This window comes from Rissa tridactyla, chromosome 6, assembly GCF_028500815.1.
Source record: "Rissa tridactyla isolate bRisTri1 chromosome 6, bRisTri1.patW.cur.20221130, whole genome shotgun sequence".
Taxonomy (NCBI): domain Eukaryota; kingdom Metazoa; phylum Chordata; class Aves; order Charadriiformes; family Laridae; genus Rissa; species Rissa tridactyla.
In genome coordinates this window covers 24831930-24853626 of record NC_071471.1, presented here as the reverse complement: position 1 = coordinate 24853626, position 21697 = coordinate 24831930, and the positions used below count along the sequence as shown (strand labels likewise).

Genomic DNA, 21697 nt, shown 5'->3' with positions numbered 1-21697 from the left:
TTCTATTTTTATTGCAGCTGAGATGGGAACTTAGCGTGACCCATCTTCCAGGTACACTATTTACTCACCTAGATAATCTCTCTGACACTCAGTGAAAATTTAAGTAGTTCTATAAAATGGATCAAGTTGCAAAACCCATTTTGGCATAGCTTGTTTCTCTAATTGGCTTGAATTTAACTGTGGGGGTGGAGGGAAGAAAGAAGAAAAAAGAAGGCGCCTTCCTTTTCTTGCTCAACAGATAAAACTAATACAGTTTTTATATCATATACAATTTTTCACTTGAGTGAAAATAAAGCATTGGTATAAGATAAACGTAGTGGCTTAAGGTGTAGACAACCTGGATCGATTCCTTCCTCTGCCAGTGAGAACTGAACTGCAAGTGGCACTTAGCAGAAAAACATCCCAACTTAAAACTGATTTTTTGCGCACCCCTCCTAGTACTTACAATGGCTGAGAGTAGTAGAAAACCTAAGCATATTTGGTGAACGATGTGTTTTTAAATGCGTAAATATTATGTTGATTTTAGTAGACATTTTTGGTATAAATCTTTTGTAATATTCAATTTTTACAGAGAAAATAATCAAAGCAAAGTAAATACCAGTTTCAGTAACTCACTGAGCTAAAGACCTAAACCAAGTGCCCAGACTGGTCCTGAACTGGTGTTTTTGTAATTAATACTCTACTCTGCAATGTGTTGACACTGCTGATTTATTACAACTCTTACTTTAAAGCTATAAGCAGATTTATAGACATCGTGGAGAGGTAGAAATGGCACATTACAAATGAGGTTCTTCAGTTTTATACAAAAAAAAGTCATTACTATGTGTATATTAAAATGGTTTCTAGTATAATTTTCTGGTAGCCTTGGGGAAACTAATGGCAGCATATGAGCACTTTAATGCCAATTTAGAGTAGAAAGAGATTAGTTGTCTGTGTGGAAGGCAAGAGAAGGGAATTTATGGTTATAGACAAAATACTTCCAAGGTCTCAATATCTAGGATTCTAATCCTAACTTTTTTTTCCTTTTTTCATACAAGTAATCCCACTTGCAAAATTCCCTTATTCAAAATGAGGGAAATTTTTGAGTGGCACTTAAGCAGACCACGGACATAGTGTAGTCCTGGATTATGGCCACTTGGACAAAAAAGAATGTTTTTCAGAAGCTAATGTGTATGGTGCAGCTCTTCTTGGAACTCCTTGGGTGTCACAGGAAATTAAGAATTCCAGCTGAAAACCTATTCCTTCTAGTCCTCTGCTTCTCATCAAAAGGTCTTGACATCTCATCTTTAAATAGCGACAGAAATATTTGTGTGAAAGGAATGACAATTTGGGAAAATGCTTCTATGGAAGCTGTTTCTTAACATGGTTTTCAGAAGATCTCTTTAGAATAAATTGGTTTGTTCTGATGGGATTTATGCTGCCACAGTACTGACAGTTAAGTGCTTAATGGAGTATCTCCATGGGCTCTGTATTAGTGTTGAACAAAACACAGACGCTGAAGAAACACTAAATCAAACACTATACTGAATACAGGGATAAAAGTGAAGTCTGAAGGACAGCAAGTAGGTTTTACGTTATATCTACAAGTGCCATGTTCTGGGAAAAGGCATTCATATATCACTTCTTTTGTGACAATAACTAGTTCTGACACAGTTGATACTTTTAAATATTCTTTTGGTTAACTCAGGGTGAGAAATTTGAATAGGCTGCACTCCATGAATCAACGTGTCATATGAGTGCTATACTTTTTAAAAGAGAGAGCAAACTATATGGGGAACACAGAAGACCGAATGAAGCTAACAAGCCAGTTTTACCATTCTAAGGACCTGAATCTTTCATAAGAGAATAGGAATAGGAAGGAGCCTACTCAAAATTAGCTATTGAAATAGCACCTGGATTTTTACTATACAAAGGAATGAAACTAGCCCAGAGGTAATCGTCTAGCAAGTAGGCAGAAAGAAACTTTAGTTTCAGAAACTGTGTTTCTAAAATGCACCAGTAGTAGATCTACTTTACATTTCTTTAAATCTTGAATGACATTTTGTAAATGAAGAGTGAAATATTATTCAGCTTTAAAACCTCTGGAGCACCTTTACCTTATCGCAACAACTGAAGTATGCAGTTGTGCACCTCGTAGCAGTATCTTTCCCTCGTAAGATTTTTATATATACACAAATACATATTTTTTTCTATATATATATAAATCTTATCATTACACTCCTGATACATTTTTTTAAAGCATTAGAAAAACGTGTCAGATGACATTCCCACAAAGAAGTAGGATCATGTTTGCTCCCAAAATGGAAATGCAAAGATTTATCATAATAATTCTATGGGTTGACAGATCCCACATTTTGAGGTTTTTTGACAACTGGTTTGTCTCATTTAAATTTAATTTAAATAATCTAAGTCTACTAACTTACAAATATTTCTTGTGTTTGTTTTCATGTTGTTCAGCATTGCGGCACATAATGGGGGCTATGGAATGTGTGCTTGGGATAATTGATGGTGCTGCCATGGGGTCTGAAATATCTTCCCAGATACTACTGAGGTTTATGCCATTTTGCCTCTGAAATTTGTTTTAAATAATGATTCTGACAGCTCTCATTTTTCCTTTGTTAGATCTTAGTGACTGTTATTGGATATTTATTTTTAGAAGCACAAACATATTACAAAAAATACATAAGCCCATTGAGGATGAATAAAGTATCTCCATAGTAACATTCCAGAAAGTGATATATTACTGGTTGTAGGCAGACTGACAAACTTCGGCCCTAATTCTGCATCAGGATTTGTTAGCATAGACTTCTGAGCACAAAAGTGACTTCAGAAGTGAAAAGACCTCTTTTTCTCTCCTCTGTAGTTATTTGGCAGCAGTGATTGATTTTTTCCAGATGTGGATAAATACGAAAATTTATTTTATTAGTTTTTATATCATCAGCTGCAAATGCAATCAAGAACATACCCTCAAGGCAAATGAATGTTTTGGCTTTACTTGTTTTTTCACAGAAGAAATCCTACCGTAATCATGTATTTTAGGCTTAAATGATATCTTAAATAGTTTGGTTTGAAATAAGTAATTGATATTGACGTCCATACAGTGCAATAAAAGTTTTCATCTGCAGGATAATATTAATGTTAGATTTTAAAGGCATAGGTTCTCAAAAGTCTGTTCATGAGTTATTTTTTTTCTCTGTTGGCATTAGTGTAGCCAAGCCCAGTACTGTATCGTGCATAGCCACTTCCGTCACCAGGATCTGAGCCATATCCCAGGTTCACCTGTGTAAACACGAGTGAAGTTAAATTCCCTCTACTTCCTTGCAGTTTGCATTGAAGCTTGTATAACTTACTGGCTGCTTATATATTTTATCAATTGTCTACATCAAACTTTCATACGCAAATCAGAGAAAAACATGCAAGCAACTAGAATTTTTAAAGCTAAAAAACACTACATATCCTGTATAGCAAATTAGACGGTTTTAAAATCCACCCTTGAAATAGGTGGGATTTATGTTCATCTAAACAGTTATGTATTCCAAGAGAACTTGGTAATAAACAGTAGTTAGTTACAGACGTGAGCCATAATTATGTTCTTTCTCTCTCATTTAAGTTGTTCGAGTTTATGAATTTTTTGGCTGAGAATGTCATCTTCTGCTACATGGGACTTGCACTATTCACGTTTCAAAATCATATCTTCAGTCCTCTTTTTATCTTTGGTGCATTTGTATCCTTTGCTTTAAAGTAATATATATCTATGTATGTGTATATATTTTTTTGTGTATCTATATAAAGAATGCGTGATCTATGTGAAAAAAAATGTCATCAAGCAAACCAATCAGTTCCTTAAATGCTAAAAATCAATTTTTTGTCATGTCCAAAGGCAATCGTCTTTATTACGTATATCTCAATAACCATCTGAATACGTGTAAGCACATGGTCTTTTGACAGTTGCTGTTTTGCAGATCTGCTACAAGGCAAATAGTTTTAAACCAGGTGGGGAACTTTTGCCACTGGTTTACAAGTTGGGTGGAAAATTGGGGTGTGTATTGGGGCACATCCCTGGGGACAGGTGCAGGCACACAAAATCTTCTTGCCTGTCCACAGCCAGTGCAGATCCACAAACAGTAGAGCTGCCTCCAGACACATAGGTATCATAAGCAGAACTCCTCAGAGCTACTTAAATTACATTAAGTCCTTAAAAAGCAAACAGTTCTGCATTGCTCAAATCTGTCTGTGTTTGTATTTGATACCTCTAGTGTACATCAAATGATTTGCATGATCATATGCCTAAGAGATTAGTAGGAAAAGACTCTGTCTTTAATTCTGCCATGCTTTCTCAACAAATCTGTTGCTTACTTGTACAGTGGCATTGATTCTTTTCATACTGACAATTCACGCAATGATTTTTTTGGCTCAGAGCAGCAGCCCTTTGCTTATCACTTTTTGATGAATTGTAATAGCTTTGAAAGTTGGGATCATACTGTTTACTTGCAGTAATTTTTATATCTAATTTCCAAATGAATAATAAGAACTGCATCACAGCTCCCTTGGCTACAGGTTGGGTTTAGATGGCAGAGAGGACCCCCAAGAGCCTGTTGCACCCCACCAGCACCTGATTCCTGCACTCCTGGCGTGGGAAGGCAGGTGAACGTGGGAGCAGTACTCGGCACCCCAGGTGGGGTCTGTGTTGCAGAGCATGGCAGGGACCAGGCACTCTTGTTTCCTCTCACTAAGGACCCACAGACTGCAACAGGGTTGCGCCAGACGGCTGAGCACAGGCCACGTGAAGCAACCGCTGCTAACGCATGTTCTCCCAAGTCCATAGGAGCTTTAAGCAGCTTTTGTCCCAGCAGGTGTGATACATCCAGGCATTTCCACTCAAGTACTTCATCGATTCTATAGCCCACAGCATGTCTCAGACTGAGAGTGCTGTAATTGTGCACTAAGAGTCACAAGATAAGGGGAGGACGGAACCTGCTAAAAGCATATATAAGGAGCTCTGATTGTCTTTTTTTTTAATCTGAAATAGCCTCCTATTTCTAATTAAGGCAACTTTTGTGATCATTCTACAGAGGAGTAATAAAGAACTCCTTTTGACAAATGTCCAAAGAAAAAGGAAAAAAAAAAAAAGCAAAGAGCGTTGGATATAGACAATATGAATTGTCAGGAAAGAAGAAAGTAATCATGTCCAAAAGCACATTTATTCTTTGCAAATTGCTGCTCAAGGAGATAATGCCATCTCTGCAATTGATGACGGGCATTTTACTGAAGGACTGAAGATGAAGTCATATGTGATACAAATGTGATGAGTAAAAGTAGAGTAACTGAAGTGGGATATGTAATGATGAATATAAAACCCAGATGTCTGGGGAAGACAATCTCTGCCACTGCACAGTTTTATAATGAAACTAGAACCAGAAGGATCTGATATGTAAAATATGAAGGAAGATAATCTCATATTCATTTTAATTGCACTTTTAAAATAACTCCGGAAAAATACTGAGTTTAAGTTAACTGGTTTTGTCAGTAGTTCCTCCACCATTTTCCTCAACATCTTACATTTTAGGTGGCAGTTTTTGTAGCAAGAGCTTGCAACATATACCCACTTTCTTTCCTTTTGAATTTGGGTCGAAAACAAAAGATTCCCAGGAACTTTCAGCACATGATGATGTTTTCAGGTAAGTGCTATTTTGGTATTTTTCCTGTCTGTATTTAACAACTGACAAAGATAGTCGTCTATCACTAGAAAAAGCCACATCTATCACAAAGAAGTCATTATTTTAAAACTCAAGACAGTCTCTTCAAAGCTACTGAAGCCAATGGATGTATTCTTATCAACCTCACTGTGCTCTGGACCTATTTTAATTAACTTTTTGAAAACCTACCACCCAAGAAGCCAATCTTTCAACCCATTGTCCCCCATCTGCCTACACTTCCATGACAATTTGGGAATATCATGTTTTTATGTTGTGTTGTCTTGGAGGCACCTGTAATATACCTGACAGTATGCTTACGTACCAGCAAACAAATATCCAACTTAAAAGGTGTTAGCATTGATACTCAAATTAGACATGGACTTTGGCAATTCCTGTAACTTCAGGAACAGTTTTACTTCAAAACATGAGACTGTAATTTCACAGACCTTTTCGTACGTATTCCAGCCTGATATTTGAGTACTTTATTTTCCAAATTCAGATTTTTTGATTTTTAACTCTGGTTAACATTGTAGAATAAAATAAAAAAAATCCAGAAGAGGGAGCCATGTTCTACTCTGGTTTGTGCATCATCCCCTGAACTGTCAAAATCTCAGCTGGATTCTGTATTTTTGGACTTGCACAAGCTAGAAGTACCTCCTCTTGACATTCTCATGCTAGTTAGGAAAAACCTCACTTATCAGCTAATAGCATTTGTTCAGTAAAAGACAGAAACACAGATCCACCAATGCCATTTATGAAATAATTTTCTAAAATTAGAAAGTCAGCACTTTTTTCTTCATTTTCTTGGGTTTTGTACAAAAACCTATTCCAAATTTTTATAGGTAAAAGTTCTTGATTGACAACCTTGATATATACTGATCTATTTAGCCAGATAACAAGTAAAGCACAATACACCATATTTCAAGCTCCCTCATCAGGAGTACTCCACATCATGGTGCCTCATTTATGCCTATATAATTCCATTTCTCTAGAGAGCAACACAGTAGTTCATTTCTATATCCATACAATCCTTCTGATAAAAGCTGCCACTGAAAATGTCAGTTAATACCAGCTAGATTATAGTGAGAGATGATGACATCCATCCATTGGGAACTGACTTTCAGACCTCCTGCTCACCTACGATTGTTAGCTGTGTAAGACATATATGTAGATCACTCTAGTAAAGCTAGCAGGTGGCCAACTTGACAACAGCATGAAAAATAGCTTCATATCATTAGTTATCTAGTTTCTGGGCTCCATTTTTGCTTTTATTTTTCATCAGATAAAGTATAGAATTAAAAATCTTTCAAAATATATTTTATTCTTCAACTTTTCTGTCCTCTTTTTCTCCAGTCAAATTTCATTCTCCACAAAACTAAGAGCTGAAAGTAGCCTGCAGCCAACAACTGAACATGAGAACTCACACATTAGCTTTCCAGTACAATCTGGCAGCTAAGAACTGAAAATAGTAGTACTGAAAACTTCTAAAATGTAAATGTTAAAATACTCAGAAAAGTAATTTTTAACTGTTTTCAAAGAAAGACTGTATTTTGTAGAGAAAAATATCTTTACAACATTATAAAAAAGTAAATAGCATCATCTGCAAGTAAATCAATACACTGCCTCTCACACTGCCAGCAGCTTCACATGTCACACTTAGGATATGTAGATTTTCTGTATAATTGTGCTTTTTAATATGCACTAAGATTTGTGCTCAGTTACCAGTAACATTCTTATTTACCGGTCATACTGTATATCATGAAAAACAGAGAGAGAATGAGTGCCAGAAGAGACACACGTTTCTGATATGGGTAAACACACCATGAATTTGAGTTTGGAGGAAGATGCTTATTGCCTACACAAGATCAGCAGCAATATTCTGGTACAGCATCAGATTCTAGTCCATCACAGGGAAAACTGAGCTTCACTCACCACAGCATCACCCACTAAGATGCAGAAAACAACAAATTTGGGGATAGTTTTGTTTTCAATCTTAACATTACCAAATGCTACATACATTTCCTGCTTGCTTTACTGAGTTTTACTGCCATAATCGCCATAAATATCAAAGTCTGAAAAAAGCAATTAAAGTCAGGCAAGTATATTGTTGATTAGCATTTGAGTATACCTTACTCCGCAAAGAATTCTACTGAAGTCATTAAATTCTACTTTTTGAGGAGTATTAATACATTTGAGAAAAGGTGGAAGAGTTAGAGCTTGGAAGTGGATTATGTAGCATTTTGATTTATTACATTCTTCATTTGCTTATGCCACTCCTCTAACAACACATTACAGAGGGTGAATTCACCTTTGCATCTATGTTTAATCATGATTCTGATAATATTCCATTACAAATCAAAACTAGATTAGTCCTTTTGTAATTAAGGCTGAGTTTCTCAAATTAAATTCAACATCAGCTAAAATGAGCAGGCCAACAGTCTCTGCTCATGTGAAAAAGAAATATTTTAATGTCTTAAATTACAAAGGAGCTATCACTATACACTAGTGGTCTATGCTGCATGAAATGCCTCATTTCAATTCAGACCCTGCTATGATGCCTTTAACTGGTAATAAAATTAAAAGGGAAGGAAACTAAGGAAACTAAATAGATCCAGGTAGACTTATTAATGGCAAGAATATGTTTCATATTTAGGCATCAGTGCCCCCTGACCAGGAGAGGACTGTTTCACAGGTACAGTAATGCACCTTCCACTCGTATTCCAGTATTTATATTTACTTTTTACTATGCTTTCCTCTTCTCTACAGCATATAAGTCAGCAAGAGAGAGGCTTGTGGGACACAGTGCACAGGTGTGATTGCTGTTAATATAAGACATTACAGCAGCAGTGGAGTCTGAAAGGGTAGAACACAAATGCAGAAGAAAAATGAAAAAGGAATGCCTGTGTACAGGCAGCTGTTGCGCAGGCATTTACATCTGCACACTTACACATACATGGTGGTGGGAAGTGTCAAAGTGAACTTTTCCAAGAAGACAGGTATGAAAAGAAATCAGCTGAAGAGAATAGAAAGCAAGGAAGAAAAGAGCAGAGAACTGCAGCTGAAACCAAAACACCCAATCTACATACAGAAAGTCTCCTTTCCTGGCAGATTCTCTCCACGCTACCCACAAACACTACTGCCCTCAAAGGCTCTTCAGAGGCTGGGGTTCGGAGAGACGCGTGTTTGTGGAGTGTGAGCAAAGGATAGATAACAACCACAGAACACACCTTTTCTATTTTGTGGGCCTCTGAAGCTTAACCTTTGGGGTGGTTTTCTTTGGAGGCCCTGACACATGGAAGAATATGTCTTAAAGATAAATCTCTAAGAGCTGGCACAGCTAGCAGAAAAATCTGGTAGGAAGTCTGTGACAGAGCCCAAAGGATTAATGGATCACAACACAGATGTAGAGCTGCTGTCAGGGTGGCATCTCTGAAAGATGAGTGGAGAGAATCTCTCTCTAACGGTTCATCAGAGCACTTTTCTTCTATCACATCGCTCTCTCCAGGTGTAGCTGAGATACCAATGTCCATTGGAGCCAATCGTTCCATTGCTTTCTGTTGGTGTTTTTCCCTGAGGTGTTACAGAAAACCTAACTTTCTGTTTCAGTCTATTTCAGTATCTTACCATCTTCTGAAGTTGTTAAAATTCCCTGCCTTCGGTTGTGTTGTTACCTGCAATGTATTTTGATACATATAAGAGCATTCCTTGCTTCTCATTGAGTCTTTATATTTCAGAGGTTATATTCAGCTGCTTCCCACTGCTTTAGGTGGAAACAAAAGCTTTGTTTGCTTATTTATTTTACTTTAGAGACAGTTTTATTTGAAACTGAATTAGATCTCATAGACCATGTTGAGCCTTTTGTAAATGAAAAATGTAGTGAAGGCATTCACTATTTCCCTGAACTGAAGAAACACCCAGTCCAGCACTCAAGAAGTAGAAAGCCTTAGCAGCATATTAATTAACAATTATTTTTTTAATATTCCCTCTTACAAAAACAGGTGTTCTAGGATTTAATATTGCACATACCATTTTGATGCAGTTGTGGAAAGCAGCATTGTTTTCCACCAAAATGTAGTCACAAATAATTTAAGCATTTCATCTGGGCTAGTCACCTACATTACCATTGTAACCACTGGAAAAAGACCATTTCGGTAGTGGTTCATTCCTTTCTTGGATACTTGTTTTAAATGAGATGGTATTTTTTTCCCCACAAGAAAAGAGAAAAGCAGGCACATCCTCAGAGATGTCTTCTACAAAAAAGCAAAGCCAAGGACAAGCCCCCTTGTTGACTGCAACGTTATTTTCATAAATGCAGAGATTTTAAATCTGCTGCCACTGCCCATTTTCAGCTGGTGCAACCACAGTCTGGTCCTTCCTTGCAGAAACAGCTTTCTGTTGTTCTCTGGGTAAACTGCCCATCTTCTATACCAAATAATTCACATTCTAGCTATGTAACTTAAAGAGCTTTAGAGTTCAACTCCAAAAATAGCTGCTTTTTAGCAGTTGATTAAATGATTTTGGATATACTATCAGTGCCTTACAAGAGGTTTAATAATTAGGTTTAATCTCTCGATACTTGGAAAGTACTTGTTGTGCTTCCCTGTGTGTTGTACACCTATAATGGCCTTGCTCTCTACACTTATTTTGTGGAAAAAAATTTTTAGAAAACAATAAATTTAAATAAAGGAATAGCATTGGAAAAGATAGAGTATTATTTGTGTTACGCATCCTGAGGGCTGGAGGCACTAGTGGGCTTTTTTTAAACTCAGTTAGCTGTTTTCTCCATGTTTGTAAGTTTTTGTTTATTTGGTCTCTGTAGGTGTATAATTTTACTGTTATAATATTTCAAGTACACTAAAGAGCTAAGAATCTACATTTATTCTGCATCCCCTTTTTCAATACTTAAACTCATCTTTTAAAAACCATTCATTGTTCTTAATTCGTAACTTTTATGACCGTTCTTAGCACACAAAGATTTTAAAGAAATTTTCTGTTGTTTCAAGCAAGAAATGGGTAGCCTATTTGGGTACAGATTTTAATGCCAGACCTCTTTCTCACTTCCACCTGATTTCATGAGTAGTCCCCACTGAAATCAGGGAAACAACACAGGGAATAGATTTCTTTTTTTAAATGCATAAAGTCCAGATTACTATTTAATTTGCAATTATTCAAGACAAAGAATTCAGTGGATGTACAACAAATGTGTGATTATTATGTGAATGTAAGAGTAGTTTCATTGTCCACTTTTGCAAAGTTGCTTACACTTGCATTAAACACCATCCTTTCAGTTAGCACAATTCAGCATTTCATAAGTATGATCGTGGTCGGAAAATCCCCCCCTGCCCTTGGAATTGTGTTTGGGCTGAAAAGAGTAAAATTCTATTTCTCTTTCGCATTAAGTTCATCATTCTTGTCCTTTTTTTATAGGTTTACGTGGTGCAATAGCATTTGCATTGGCTATTCGAGACACAGAATCCCAACCCAAACAAATGATGTTTACAACAGCACTGCTTATCGTGTTTTTCACAGTCTGGGTATTTGGTGGGGGCACAACACCAATGCTGACGTGGCTTCAGATCAGGTTAGTACTCTCTTTACAATATTAACCATCAAATTAGAATGCAATCACTATGATCAGTTACTAAATTCCTACAGCTTTCTAAGGCTTATTTATGCTTTTTAATAGAGTTTTACAAGCACAAAGGAAGTATTTTTCTACCTGGTAGAGGCTCCAGAGCACAAGGAACAGGTGCTTCCCAAGCTCTTTAGGAATTCGAACCTAGGTCAGATCCATCCCTGTTTCCTAAGAGTGTGTTTCACTACTGTTCCTTTTAAACACTGTGAATAAGTGTTAGCACTGTCCTCCTCACTGTTGAAGAAAGAGCTATAAAGGCAGATTTTGCCCTCATCTAAACATGTTTATTCATTACACAAACTTGTCATAAATAATGGATTTCTGATTATAATGTGAATATACTAGAAAATCTGCCTGCATTGGTCTGTAGTTCAGCCTGCATTGGTGCATCATTCAGCCGTTGATTTATTACTCATTGTTTTATAAATGCTCCTTCATTACATTCTTTTTAAATTACCTCATAGTCACTTGTATTCACAGACAGCAACAAATGACAAGGGAGGTTAAATGAGAAAAGAGAAGGAAATAGGAAGCTGGAATAAAGAGTATCTAATTTAAATGTAGTGTCCTGCTAAGCGTGCTTTTTTGAAACCCCTCTTTTAACAATAAGAGTATAATGCTATTGCTGAGTTCTGGTTACTTCAAAATCCATTTAGAGCTGACTGACAAGGTTCATAAGGTCACCAAAGAAAACCTCAGTATCAAGACAGGCTTATAATTCACAATTCCTTATCATTTATTCTATATATAGCATATGCTTTCGTTGTCTACCAAATGATGTCTAATTAACGAGTCACTGTGTCAGACTGTTGCTATAAAATACCAGCTGAAGAGAACTAAATTGGAGCTTTCAGAAAGAGCATAGGTAAAAGCTTGCAGATAAAATAAGGACCATCATACAAGTGTCCTGTATAAACATAAAATGCAGGCATCCATATGCAATGTGGGGGCTTTCTGTGACAGTTTGATTTCTTTTTGTGACATCTCTCATGTCCCATAAAGTCAATTAAGGTCATTACAGTTTCGATGTACTCTGTCACTTCCAGCCATCTTTCTGAGATTTGCCACTTTTTCACTGTCAGTCAGCAACAGAGTTGCTCTATATGGTAATGGAAACGTGGGTGCAGAGGAATATTCTCATTAGATCTTGTGGACCAAATCAGTTTGCGTTACTATAATAGGAGATTAAGGAATAATTTTGAGAATACAGTAAGGGGAAAAAGGAGGTGAGCAGTAGTCATGTGGTTACTCTAAGAACTTAGGTCGACTGGGTGCCTGTCCTGGTCTAGCTTTTTAGGTAATTTTTAAATGAACATTGTCAAGTGCTTTCACTAATACAAGCAACTCAGTTGGATACAATGGCATTTCTTCTGCTACGTAGTCCTGCCCAGAGGTGGGAAGGCTTACAAGATGGCAAGCGAGGGGCTGACTCTCATGTTAACTATTTATACCATTCAATGCAAGCATGTCCTTCTTTCTTTACCCACTCATACAATAGATTTTACCAGAGACACTGAAAGTAGACAGTCATCAATTGGTCTGAAATGGTCATCTCTGGAGATCTCATCTAAATCCCAGCAGATCTGCCAGGCAGATTTACCAATCAAATTATTTGTTTTTGTAACCAGCATGTAGATTTTCTTACAGGTTCACAATTCACATTTGATTTCTTGACATCAGAACGTACAGCTTCATAAAATGGGAGTATGTGGTCAAACTGAGATAAAACTTTAAATAGACATCTTTAATTACAAACATATCTCGAGGCTGTGATTTCTCTTTCTAGTAAATATATTTAACTGTCTTTATAATTTATTACACCTCAATATGGAATTTTGTCCTTAGCTACAAGCATTTGTCATTTTATTTTTAAGTAATTTTGCTAAATTATTGTATTCAAAGGTGGTGGTAATTCATGCAAGTTGATACCTCTATGATTCCAGCAGACAGGTTTGCTGAGTGATACGGGGCTGCTCCAAATTACACCACCTTGCTTGGTGTAATACCTCCAGTGTGTTTGCAGCTGTGCCTGAATGGCAATTCTGAGCTGCATCTATATCCACTTGCTTTTATATAAAATTAAAGGAGATGGTATTTTTCATGTTAGTTTGGGGGATTCTGTTCACAAAGCCAAGGGAAACTGTGTTATGAGTACAAAAATTATGAGATTGTCTGTGAAGAGACTCATTGGAATGGGTTGGTATATCATCAATTACAGAAAAAAGGGGTGAAGCCAGTGAAATGCTGCAACTGTGTCTGTAAGTACAGAAGAGGGAGACTGGTCTCACGCTAGCCCTTAAGTGTTCAATTGATGTGAACTTATATCAGGCACCATCCCAGGGCAGTTTGAAACCTTCTGTGTTTTACCCCAGTGCTTTAGGGAACCAGATTTACCGTATTGTTCAAATCCAGAGCACAGTGCTAGATCAGTTAATCTAAACAACTAGAAATAAAGTTACTCACAATATCAAAATTAAGTACTTACAGGAAATAAAAAAATATATGAATGGCTGCTTTAAGGTCACAGTGACTACACTTGATTTCCCTATGTAACCTATGAGTTGCTGTATAGGTAAACCTTCTCAGGAGAGAGGAACGGTCAAAAATACAGTGATCAAACAAAAAACAGTCCAAGGCTGAGTGTGCTTTCTTTGCCAATTAACCATTTCATGATAAAATGATTATCCAGCAGGTAATGTATTTAATTGAACAGGAGGGATTCAGAGGTTAATAAAGAGGAATGTGATTTCTGACACTATTTGGATGAATTGAATCTTATTCACATACATTTTAATTTGTGCCCACTCTAGTTATACGCAAAAGGTTACAGTTCCTATCAGTAGTTCAGGAGATGCAACTCTTAACTCCTCAAGGTTGATCAAGTTAGTCTTATCCTAGAGATAAGCGCTTGAGTTTATCCACATTTTGGTTTTAAAACATAAATAAATCTATCATCAATTAAGTTGAAGACATGTAAAAATAACATAAATTACAAATAACTAACATATATTTACCATTTGCTCTACCATAATGCATTACAGTGTTAGTCAAGGTAAAAGACAGTATTCCAGATCCGTACAGCCTTCTTATTCTATATTATTTTCTGCATATTATACTATGTTTCAATGATTTATTGCACTCTCTGTAATTTACATTGTGAAATTCTCATAATGGTGACCAAGACTCCTGGTATATCAACAGAGTATAAGGGAATAAAACAATGACAATTTTTAAAAATAATAGTAGTAATAGTCTTCTGAAAAATCAATCTTTGTTTCCATAATAACTGGAATTTCCATAATATTCCACCTCTCCTCACAGCAATAGCATCAGATCTGCATTTCTTTTTTTTCAGTTAAAATTCAACTTAATGTAAATATAATCTGTCACTCTATTTTTAGAGAAAAGATGAAGATGTGTCTTCAGAGATAACTAGCTGATTTATTCCAGGAATATGTATGGCTTATACAACACTTGCAAATTATTGCCAAAACATATAGTAAGATATATTATCAAAACTAACCATGTACTACTGGAAAAGGCTCTGTTTGTATCTCCCATTCAATGCAGCAATATCACCGAACTATCTCACAAGGTTGCAGAGACCAGCTGTGCTGAGAGCTTTTGTAAAAAGAAGCTTAAATGGATCCCAGGAGTTCACACAAGTTTATTAAGGTTCACAATTCTAGGTCCCTACATTTAACAAACAAATTATATCGAAACACGTGTTCCTACTTACACCATAGCTTGAATCTAAAGAAAGATTCTTAAAGCCTTGGAAATCTGACCTGCTAATGGCTGAATTTATGTCTACATGTCTCTATATGTAAAAATACTGTTTTAAAAGAAATCCGTACCAATAGTTCTCATTATTTCACTAGTATACTTACCCATACGCAGTAGCCTTCAAAACGAGTCTTAAAACTCTTGGCAAAGTCTGAATATTTTTTAACTTTGTTCTAAAAGAATGAGACATACATTTTCAGAAATGTCTTATTTATTTTAGCTGTCTCCTTTTTTAGATAACATAAATTCTGAATTTCGGGAAGTGTTGAGCCTTTCCTTTCTGAAAATCCAGTCTTATTTAAATGTTCACAGTTGTCTGGCGCAGTAACAACATTTCTGAGCATAGAGGCATATGCCCAGCCAGTAACAGTGTTATCAGCTGGCATTCTGAGAACATAATTGGTTGCACCTCATTCCTAAATAATACATTATCTTTTGGCTTATCTGAGAGTTATAACTAGGAAAAAATTGTCTTTACTCCCCATGTGAAAGGGCTACAATATACTGCTCTTGGCAGACAATGAATAAACCTGCATCAGTATATGAGAATAATATCATGATACATCAACAGCAAAACAAAGACAGCCATTTAAGCATGAGTTCACAGTCAAATTGAAGTATTCAATAAATGTGCCTTCAGAGATGCTGAGTATTACTTGCTAATGCTTTTGGATATATCTCTCCCTTCATTCCCCATACTCTGATTAAAAATAGAGAGCTACATTTTACAGTAAATCTGCAATGAGAGGTTTGGGGATAAACGATTCTCCTGACAGGCACAGCAAAAATACAAAGCTGCTAATAAAACATGTCCTATAAAGGCATTGTGCTAGCTATCAGGTCCTGTTTGTTTATCATCACCTCCTGTGTAAATATTTGTCAAATTATTTCCAGACTCTTGTGCATCTCTTTGCAACAGTTCTTCAGTGAATAGGAAGATTCTTATTCTGTATCCTAAATAAATACTAAGCAGCACTGAATAGTAAACTTTTGAAATTGTGCCTAACTGGCCATCGCCTTTGGTATGTATTTTAGAAACTGTCTATGTCTACATGCCTGGCTGCCCTTGAAAACTTAACCATCTGTAGTTCACCTAAAACTACCTAAAACTTCAGTTCCAAACCTCCTAACTTTCTCTAAATACTAATGCCAGAGGCCTGGCATACCACATTTTTGGGGGATGAGCAAGACTGTCCAAACTCAATTTCTCAGCAGGAGCATCTCCTCATTGTACTCTTTTATGAGAAAGCACCAACACAGGAAATGAAATTAATCAAAACAAAATATTCTTCTAATATGCGACTGTTGCCTTCCCTAAACTTCTACTTGACCCAAATGTTTGGATTTGCTTCCAGAGGTTTCCCTGAGCTCTGCTTATTCTTTTCACTGTTCAGATTCCACCTTTATAACTATTGACAGCTATTTCTCTTTGACCATCTAGGCAAAACTAAACCTAAAAATGTCAAGGTTATACACTTCCAAAACTTTCTTTGCATCAATGGAGCCAAAAGGTCTCTGATGGTGAACAGCAGCTGGTCATTCATTTACACTCCACTGGCATATAGTCAGTGATCTCTGAGAGCACCAACCAGAAATGCATCAAGTGTAAAAAATATAACTGAAAAAATAGTGTAATGCACATAACAAGAGGATAGCATTCACATCCTGTAATTTAAGAGTCCTCAGACCTGTTTGAAATAAGTACATAGCAAAGGGGATATCATTGCTGTGGAGACCCTTTTCTGTTTTGTATGAGACACGATGCTGGCTGGCTGACTGACTAGGATTAGAGTGGAGGTAAACTAGGAGCAATATTGTTATCAGCATGAAAAAAAAATCTGCCATTTGCAAGGTTCAAGCATACAGTAACCCCCCATCCAGATCTACAGCCATGAAGGAAAGGAAAAATCATTTACAGATTACATATAGATATATGTCTATCACTGATATGAAGCCACCAAAGCCTGACAAAGAGTTGTCTCAAGGATCCTTCATTCTTCATAGACTGAATCATTCAACCAACTCAAATATACACTCCTTATAGGGGTTTACGTTTATCTATTTTGATGGTAAATCTGCACTGAATAACACTGACAGAACGTAAGAACTCAGACTAAAAGTTGCAGAAAGACCTAATTACCAACTCATATATCGCTATTTTGGCAAAGTAAATTTTTTAAAGAAAGTTTTTAAAGTTTTATTTTGAGGTTTTTTTGTTCCACTATTAGAAGTTCCACCACAAAACATGAACAGACTGGATTCTTTCGTGGGGGTTTCCTCGTGATACGGCCGCAGCACTATTTTCTAAATAAAAAAGGAAAAACCGTTACAGGGCTGTATCCAAAACATTTTGAGAATCTGGCTTTGCTGTTAATGCTTTTGAAATAAGGCCAACTATTTGAATGTATCACATCTGAAGCATAGAATTATAACATTATTCAGTGTTATGGTGTAAAAGTTGGAAGATCAAAACACTGCTAACTCCTAAACTCCCACCTATTGCCATATTGCAAATGCACTGAATACAATAGGAAATGAGCGTTCAGCCGACATCAGCACCCAGAAGTCATGAGCCAGCAGAGCTCAATGTCATTGAGAATGCTAGTATATCCCCTTACAATGAAAACGTTTCCTGGATAAGCCATTCTTTCAAGAAGTCAAAATTTTGATTCCTTCAGCATCCAGCACTTTAACCTGTTGCTCCAGTATCAAAGGCTAATGTAGTATATATGTTTACCAGAATATGGCATTAGGGATGCAGGTGGGCAGCAGGGCTAAATGCTGTGGGTTGACTGCTTGCGACCACAGCTTTCTACCAAAAAAAGAATTGGTTGGTAGAGTAAGAATCTGTGCTTATCCCAGCCATGTATCAACTGGTTATAGACTGCTGAAAGACAGAACTCTATTATAGAGCAACTGGAGTAACAACGTGACCTTGGCCAGTATTATAGCACTACTATTTCAGTAGCAAAAATAGCCTTTTCATTATTCCCAAACTCTATAGTAGTATTCCCTGTGTTCAGCTGTGTTCAAAGAGATGCTGCAGAAAGACAGTTTACAATGCCACAGTGGTAGCACCAGTTGCTGCCAAGTGGGAAGCTTTGATCAGATTTGGTCTGTACTTTAAGCTTCCAAAGTTGTTCTTTCTGCTTCCCAGAAGAGGCCCTTAAAATTAAAAAAAACAAAACAAAACAAAACAAAACACCAAACCAATATTGTGGGCTTTGGAAAGAGTTCTGCCTTATCTAGAAAGGCAACAGTTGTGGTAAGAAATCTCAAGGGCTGAAATGGTGGTAAAAACGTGACTGAGCCTCAGGGCTCCAGAACAGGAGGTGCTGAGCAGAAACCTTCCCTTTCCACGGCCCCAGAACAAAGGATGCACTTTAGATGAAAGGACTAACAGACTGGTTTAGACAAGGTGGATGGTGCTGCCTGCTGCCTATATTTTTCCAGTTATATAGAAAGACTGATACTTTCTTCCTTTTTTTATAATGACATACAAGTCTGTCTTATTAAAAATCCACCTATTTCCGAGCTCTGCCAGAGTTAAGTTCTGATTTGCCATCGTATGTTTGTACCATCGGGATGGCTTTATTCGCTCTCTTTTTTCAAATCAGTTATAACAGAATATTATCTTCTTCAAGACCACAATTGTAGACATCTCTATGAATGGGATCTATGGGAGAGGTAATGATATAACTGCACTCCGATGTTACCATGCTTAATCCTACAATGTATGCCAAAAAGAAGTCTTTGGACAATAACAAACTCGCTTAAAAGTGATCTAAACGAGACATAAGCAATGTTAAACTCATAATTTTCATATCAGCCTCTATTTGCAGCATCTGCTGTGCTGTGGGCACAAGGATAGAACAACACTGTACTGAGTGATTAAGGTATTACCAGAAACTGCTTATTTTCACCTTTAACTTGACAGAAAATTCCTCTCATGTAAGGCTTCTTCCATCACTATCCACATTGGGGTTCTGCATCTTTACCTGATAATGAGGAACTTTCAGATACTGAGGATGGACACAACCTGCAATAGTCTGCTGTGCAGGTAAAGGACAGGCAGCGCCTGTCGCTGGTATCTGGAGCTTTAAGAAGATGGTCAAACACTGCAAACTCAGGCAGAGGTCACACAAGTCTCAGCCTTCGGTTGACCAGAAAGCATTTTCACGTGCTTGACAAGCTGCTGCCCCAGAGCCTTATGAGCAAACTCTAATGGGCCCTTTTTATTGTTTCCCAACAGGTAACTGAGCCCCCTCAGCTCCTGAGATGCTATCTCTTACTGTAAATAAAAATAGTGAGAATCTTGAGTCTCTTCTAACTGTATTAAAACTTTCAGAGTGATAAAGTAACTGTATCTTGTAAATTCACAAATCGTAAAACAAATAATAGTAAGTCTTAAACACATGTTCTACGCCATATTGCAAAGTCCTATAGTCAAATGCAGCTTAGAAAAGTCAAATACATTGAAATTCAATGGAGCTGAAGCTCCTAAGTCACTTTCAAAAGTTTGATTTAGACAGCTTCATGCGACGCTAAATGGTGCAATGCCTTCTCTAATCTTGCTGGGGTGAGACATGACTATGGCACTGGAAAGAATGGTGTCCTGACAGCTGATCCAGGCAAGAGGCTGCAGTCAGCAGAGGCGAGGAGGAGCGATCCTGTTGCCTGGTTAGGAAGAGGCTCATCAGAAATATTGTACTTCATTGCTGAATTCTTCTCTGCTCATAAAGAGCATGAGATAGTACATCTCCTTACAGTCATTTGTTATGAACTAGATTCCTGTAGGAGTTTGATCTCTGCTGCTCCTCATTTATTCCTAAATTGAGTGGAAAGTTTACTCTGAGTGAACGCATCTTAGCTTTCCTCTTTCAGCCTCACACAGGCGCACAAGGATTATCCCTCCTGAAACATAGCTAGTCCTTGAGATACTCTGAATTCAACAACCAAGAGCATGTGTTCATATCTTCAGATGGTTCGTAATTCAATAGTTATAAATTATTACGAACCTTCTTGCTTGTTTTGCTTGTATTCCTTTGAACACATTTTCTTTTCACCGTTTGTCAGGAGGAAGGAAGGTCAGTTTGGAAAAGGAGGTTTAATTAAATGTTTTCTCCTGGCCTTGGCACATTCTCTCTTTTAGAACCATATTCCTTTGGGTCATATTTCCTCTAGAGTCCTGGAAAACAATTTAGTGAAGGTGAAGGATCTGTTGATTTACTATTGAAAGCAGAATGTCAGCCCCAGTACCTTCAACTGTAATTTGCGAGTGACCACAACATAGAGACGAACAGTTCAATTAAAGGCAGTATGTTTTCAAGTACTGTTATATTTCTGTGCACTTTGTACTGTTTATTATTTTGTTTTGGTTTTAGATTACTCATAATCCATCTAACTGGTATCCCCTCTCAGTAACAGAAATAGCTCCAATAAACAAAGCTCTTTCTTTGTTTCCAGGGTCATAGTCCTCTTTAGCCAGAGTACAGTAAGTATTTTAAATCATGCTGCAATAAACATTCCTGTTAAGAGCCCAATTTCAGCCAAGCTGCTTCAGCCCACTGAGTTACTTTTAACTTTCAACAGAGATCACACTGTCTTTGCCTGGAAAGTCTTTTAAATCCTAACGAAACCCTCTGAAATCCAGAAACACCTGAAATTTAATGTAGCAAGTTTAACCGTTAATGCTACAGTTATTTTAAAGTTACTGCTGTCCTTAGTTGGCCAACTATCTGTCCCTGTGGACATCTAAATGACAACATTTTGCCTAGCATCTTTTACACCAATGATAGTTTGAATGTTCCTGCACTAACAAACACTAAATGCGTATACATGAGAAACCACATTGCTGACCCCCAGGCTCTCCTCAGCATTAGGATGTTACTGATTTATGTGCAGACTCTTAGGTCACAAAATCCGCATTCCTATTTAAAACATAAGTTTCACAATTGCAAAGAACGCCTTGAAAATTATTCAAATAAAACTAACAAGGAAGCGTTTGTGCGAGTTCACAGACAGTCTGAAACAATGATTTAGAGAAGGCACTGTCCCATGATTATCAAAGGAGCGTTATCTTAAAGACACAGAGCTTTGCCGATGAGCTCCATCCTTTCTGCTACACAGTACTCTGAGCGTGACGGAAAAATAGTATTTTAGGGTTGACTTGGGTAGGAAACTGCATGGCTGTCAGTCACTCTCTGTCCACCAGTAGATGGGTAACAAGTGATCCAGGAAGACAGAGGAAGAGGCAGAGTTTTAGCTTCAGCTGTAAGAAATTTAGCTGCTGTAAATAACTATCAGCAATTTCAAGTTTGGTCAAGCACATTAGAGATCATTGTGATTAAGCGTTTGAGTAATTTGTACAGTAATCTATTGATTACTTGTGACATGGGCCACAGAGAGCCTAAGATCGGATTCTGGTTTTCCACTTCATTCCCTTTGATCTGTTGTAGTAGCAGAGACCAAAACATTAGTTTAGATCCTAGTTAAAGATCTTTTTTACACAAAAATATTTCTAGATGGGATACTTTCCCTTTGCCCAGTGGTCTTAGCGCATATGTATACTCATAGTGTG

General features: G+C 37.1%; 1 protein-coding gene across 4 annotated transcripts in view; it reads left to right on the top strand.

Moving 5' to 3' along the window:
• Window positions 1–21697, top strand: part of SLC9A9 (solute carrier family 9 member A9) — a 208555-nt gene that overhangs the window by 110292 nt on the left and 76566 nt on the right. For 3 of the 4 annotated variants that reach the window (XM_054206424.1, XM_054206425.1, XM_054206427.1), the window contains exons 10-12: window positions 3611–3724; window positions 5567–5678; window positions 11124–11277. In XM_054206424.1, coding sequence (XP_054062399.1) covers window positions 3611–3724; window positions 5567–5678; window positions 11124–11277 — 380 coding nt within the window. The remainder of the gene's footprint in view (window positions 1–3610; window positions 3725–5566; window positions 5679–11123; window positions 11278–21697) is intronic. The other variant, XM_054206426.1, reaches the window with a different exon arrangement.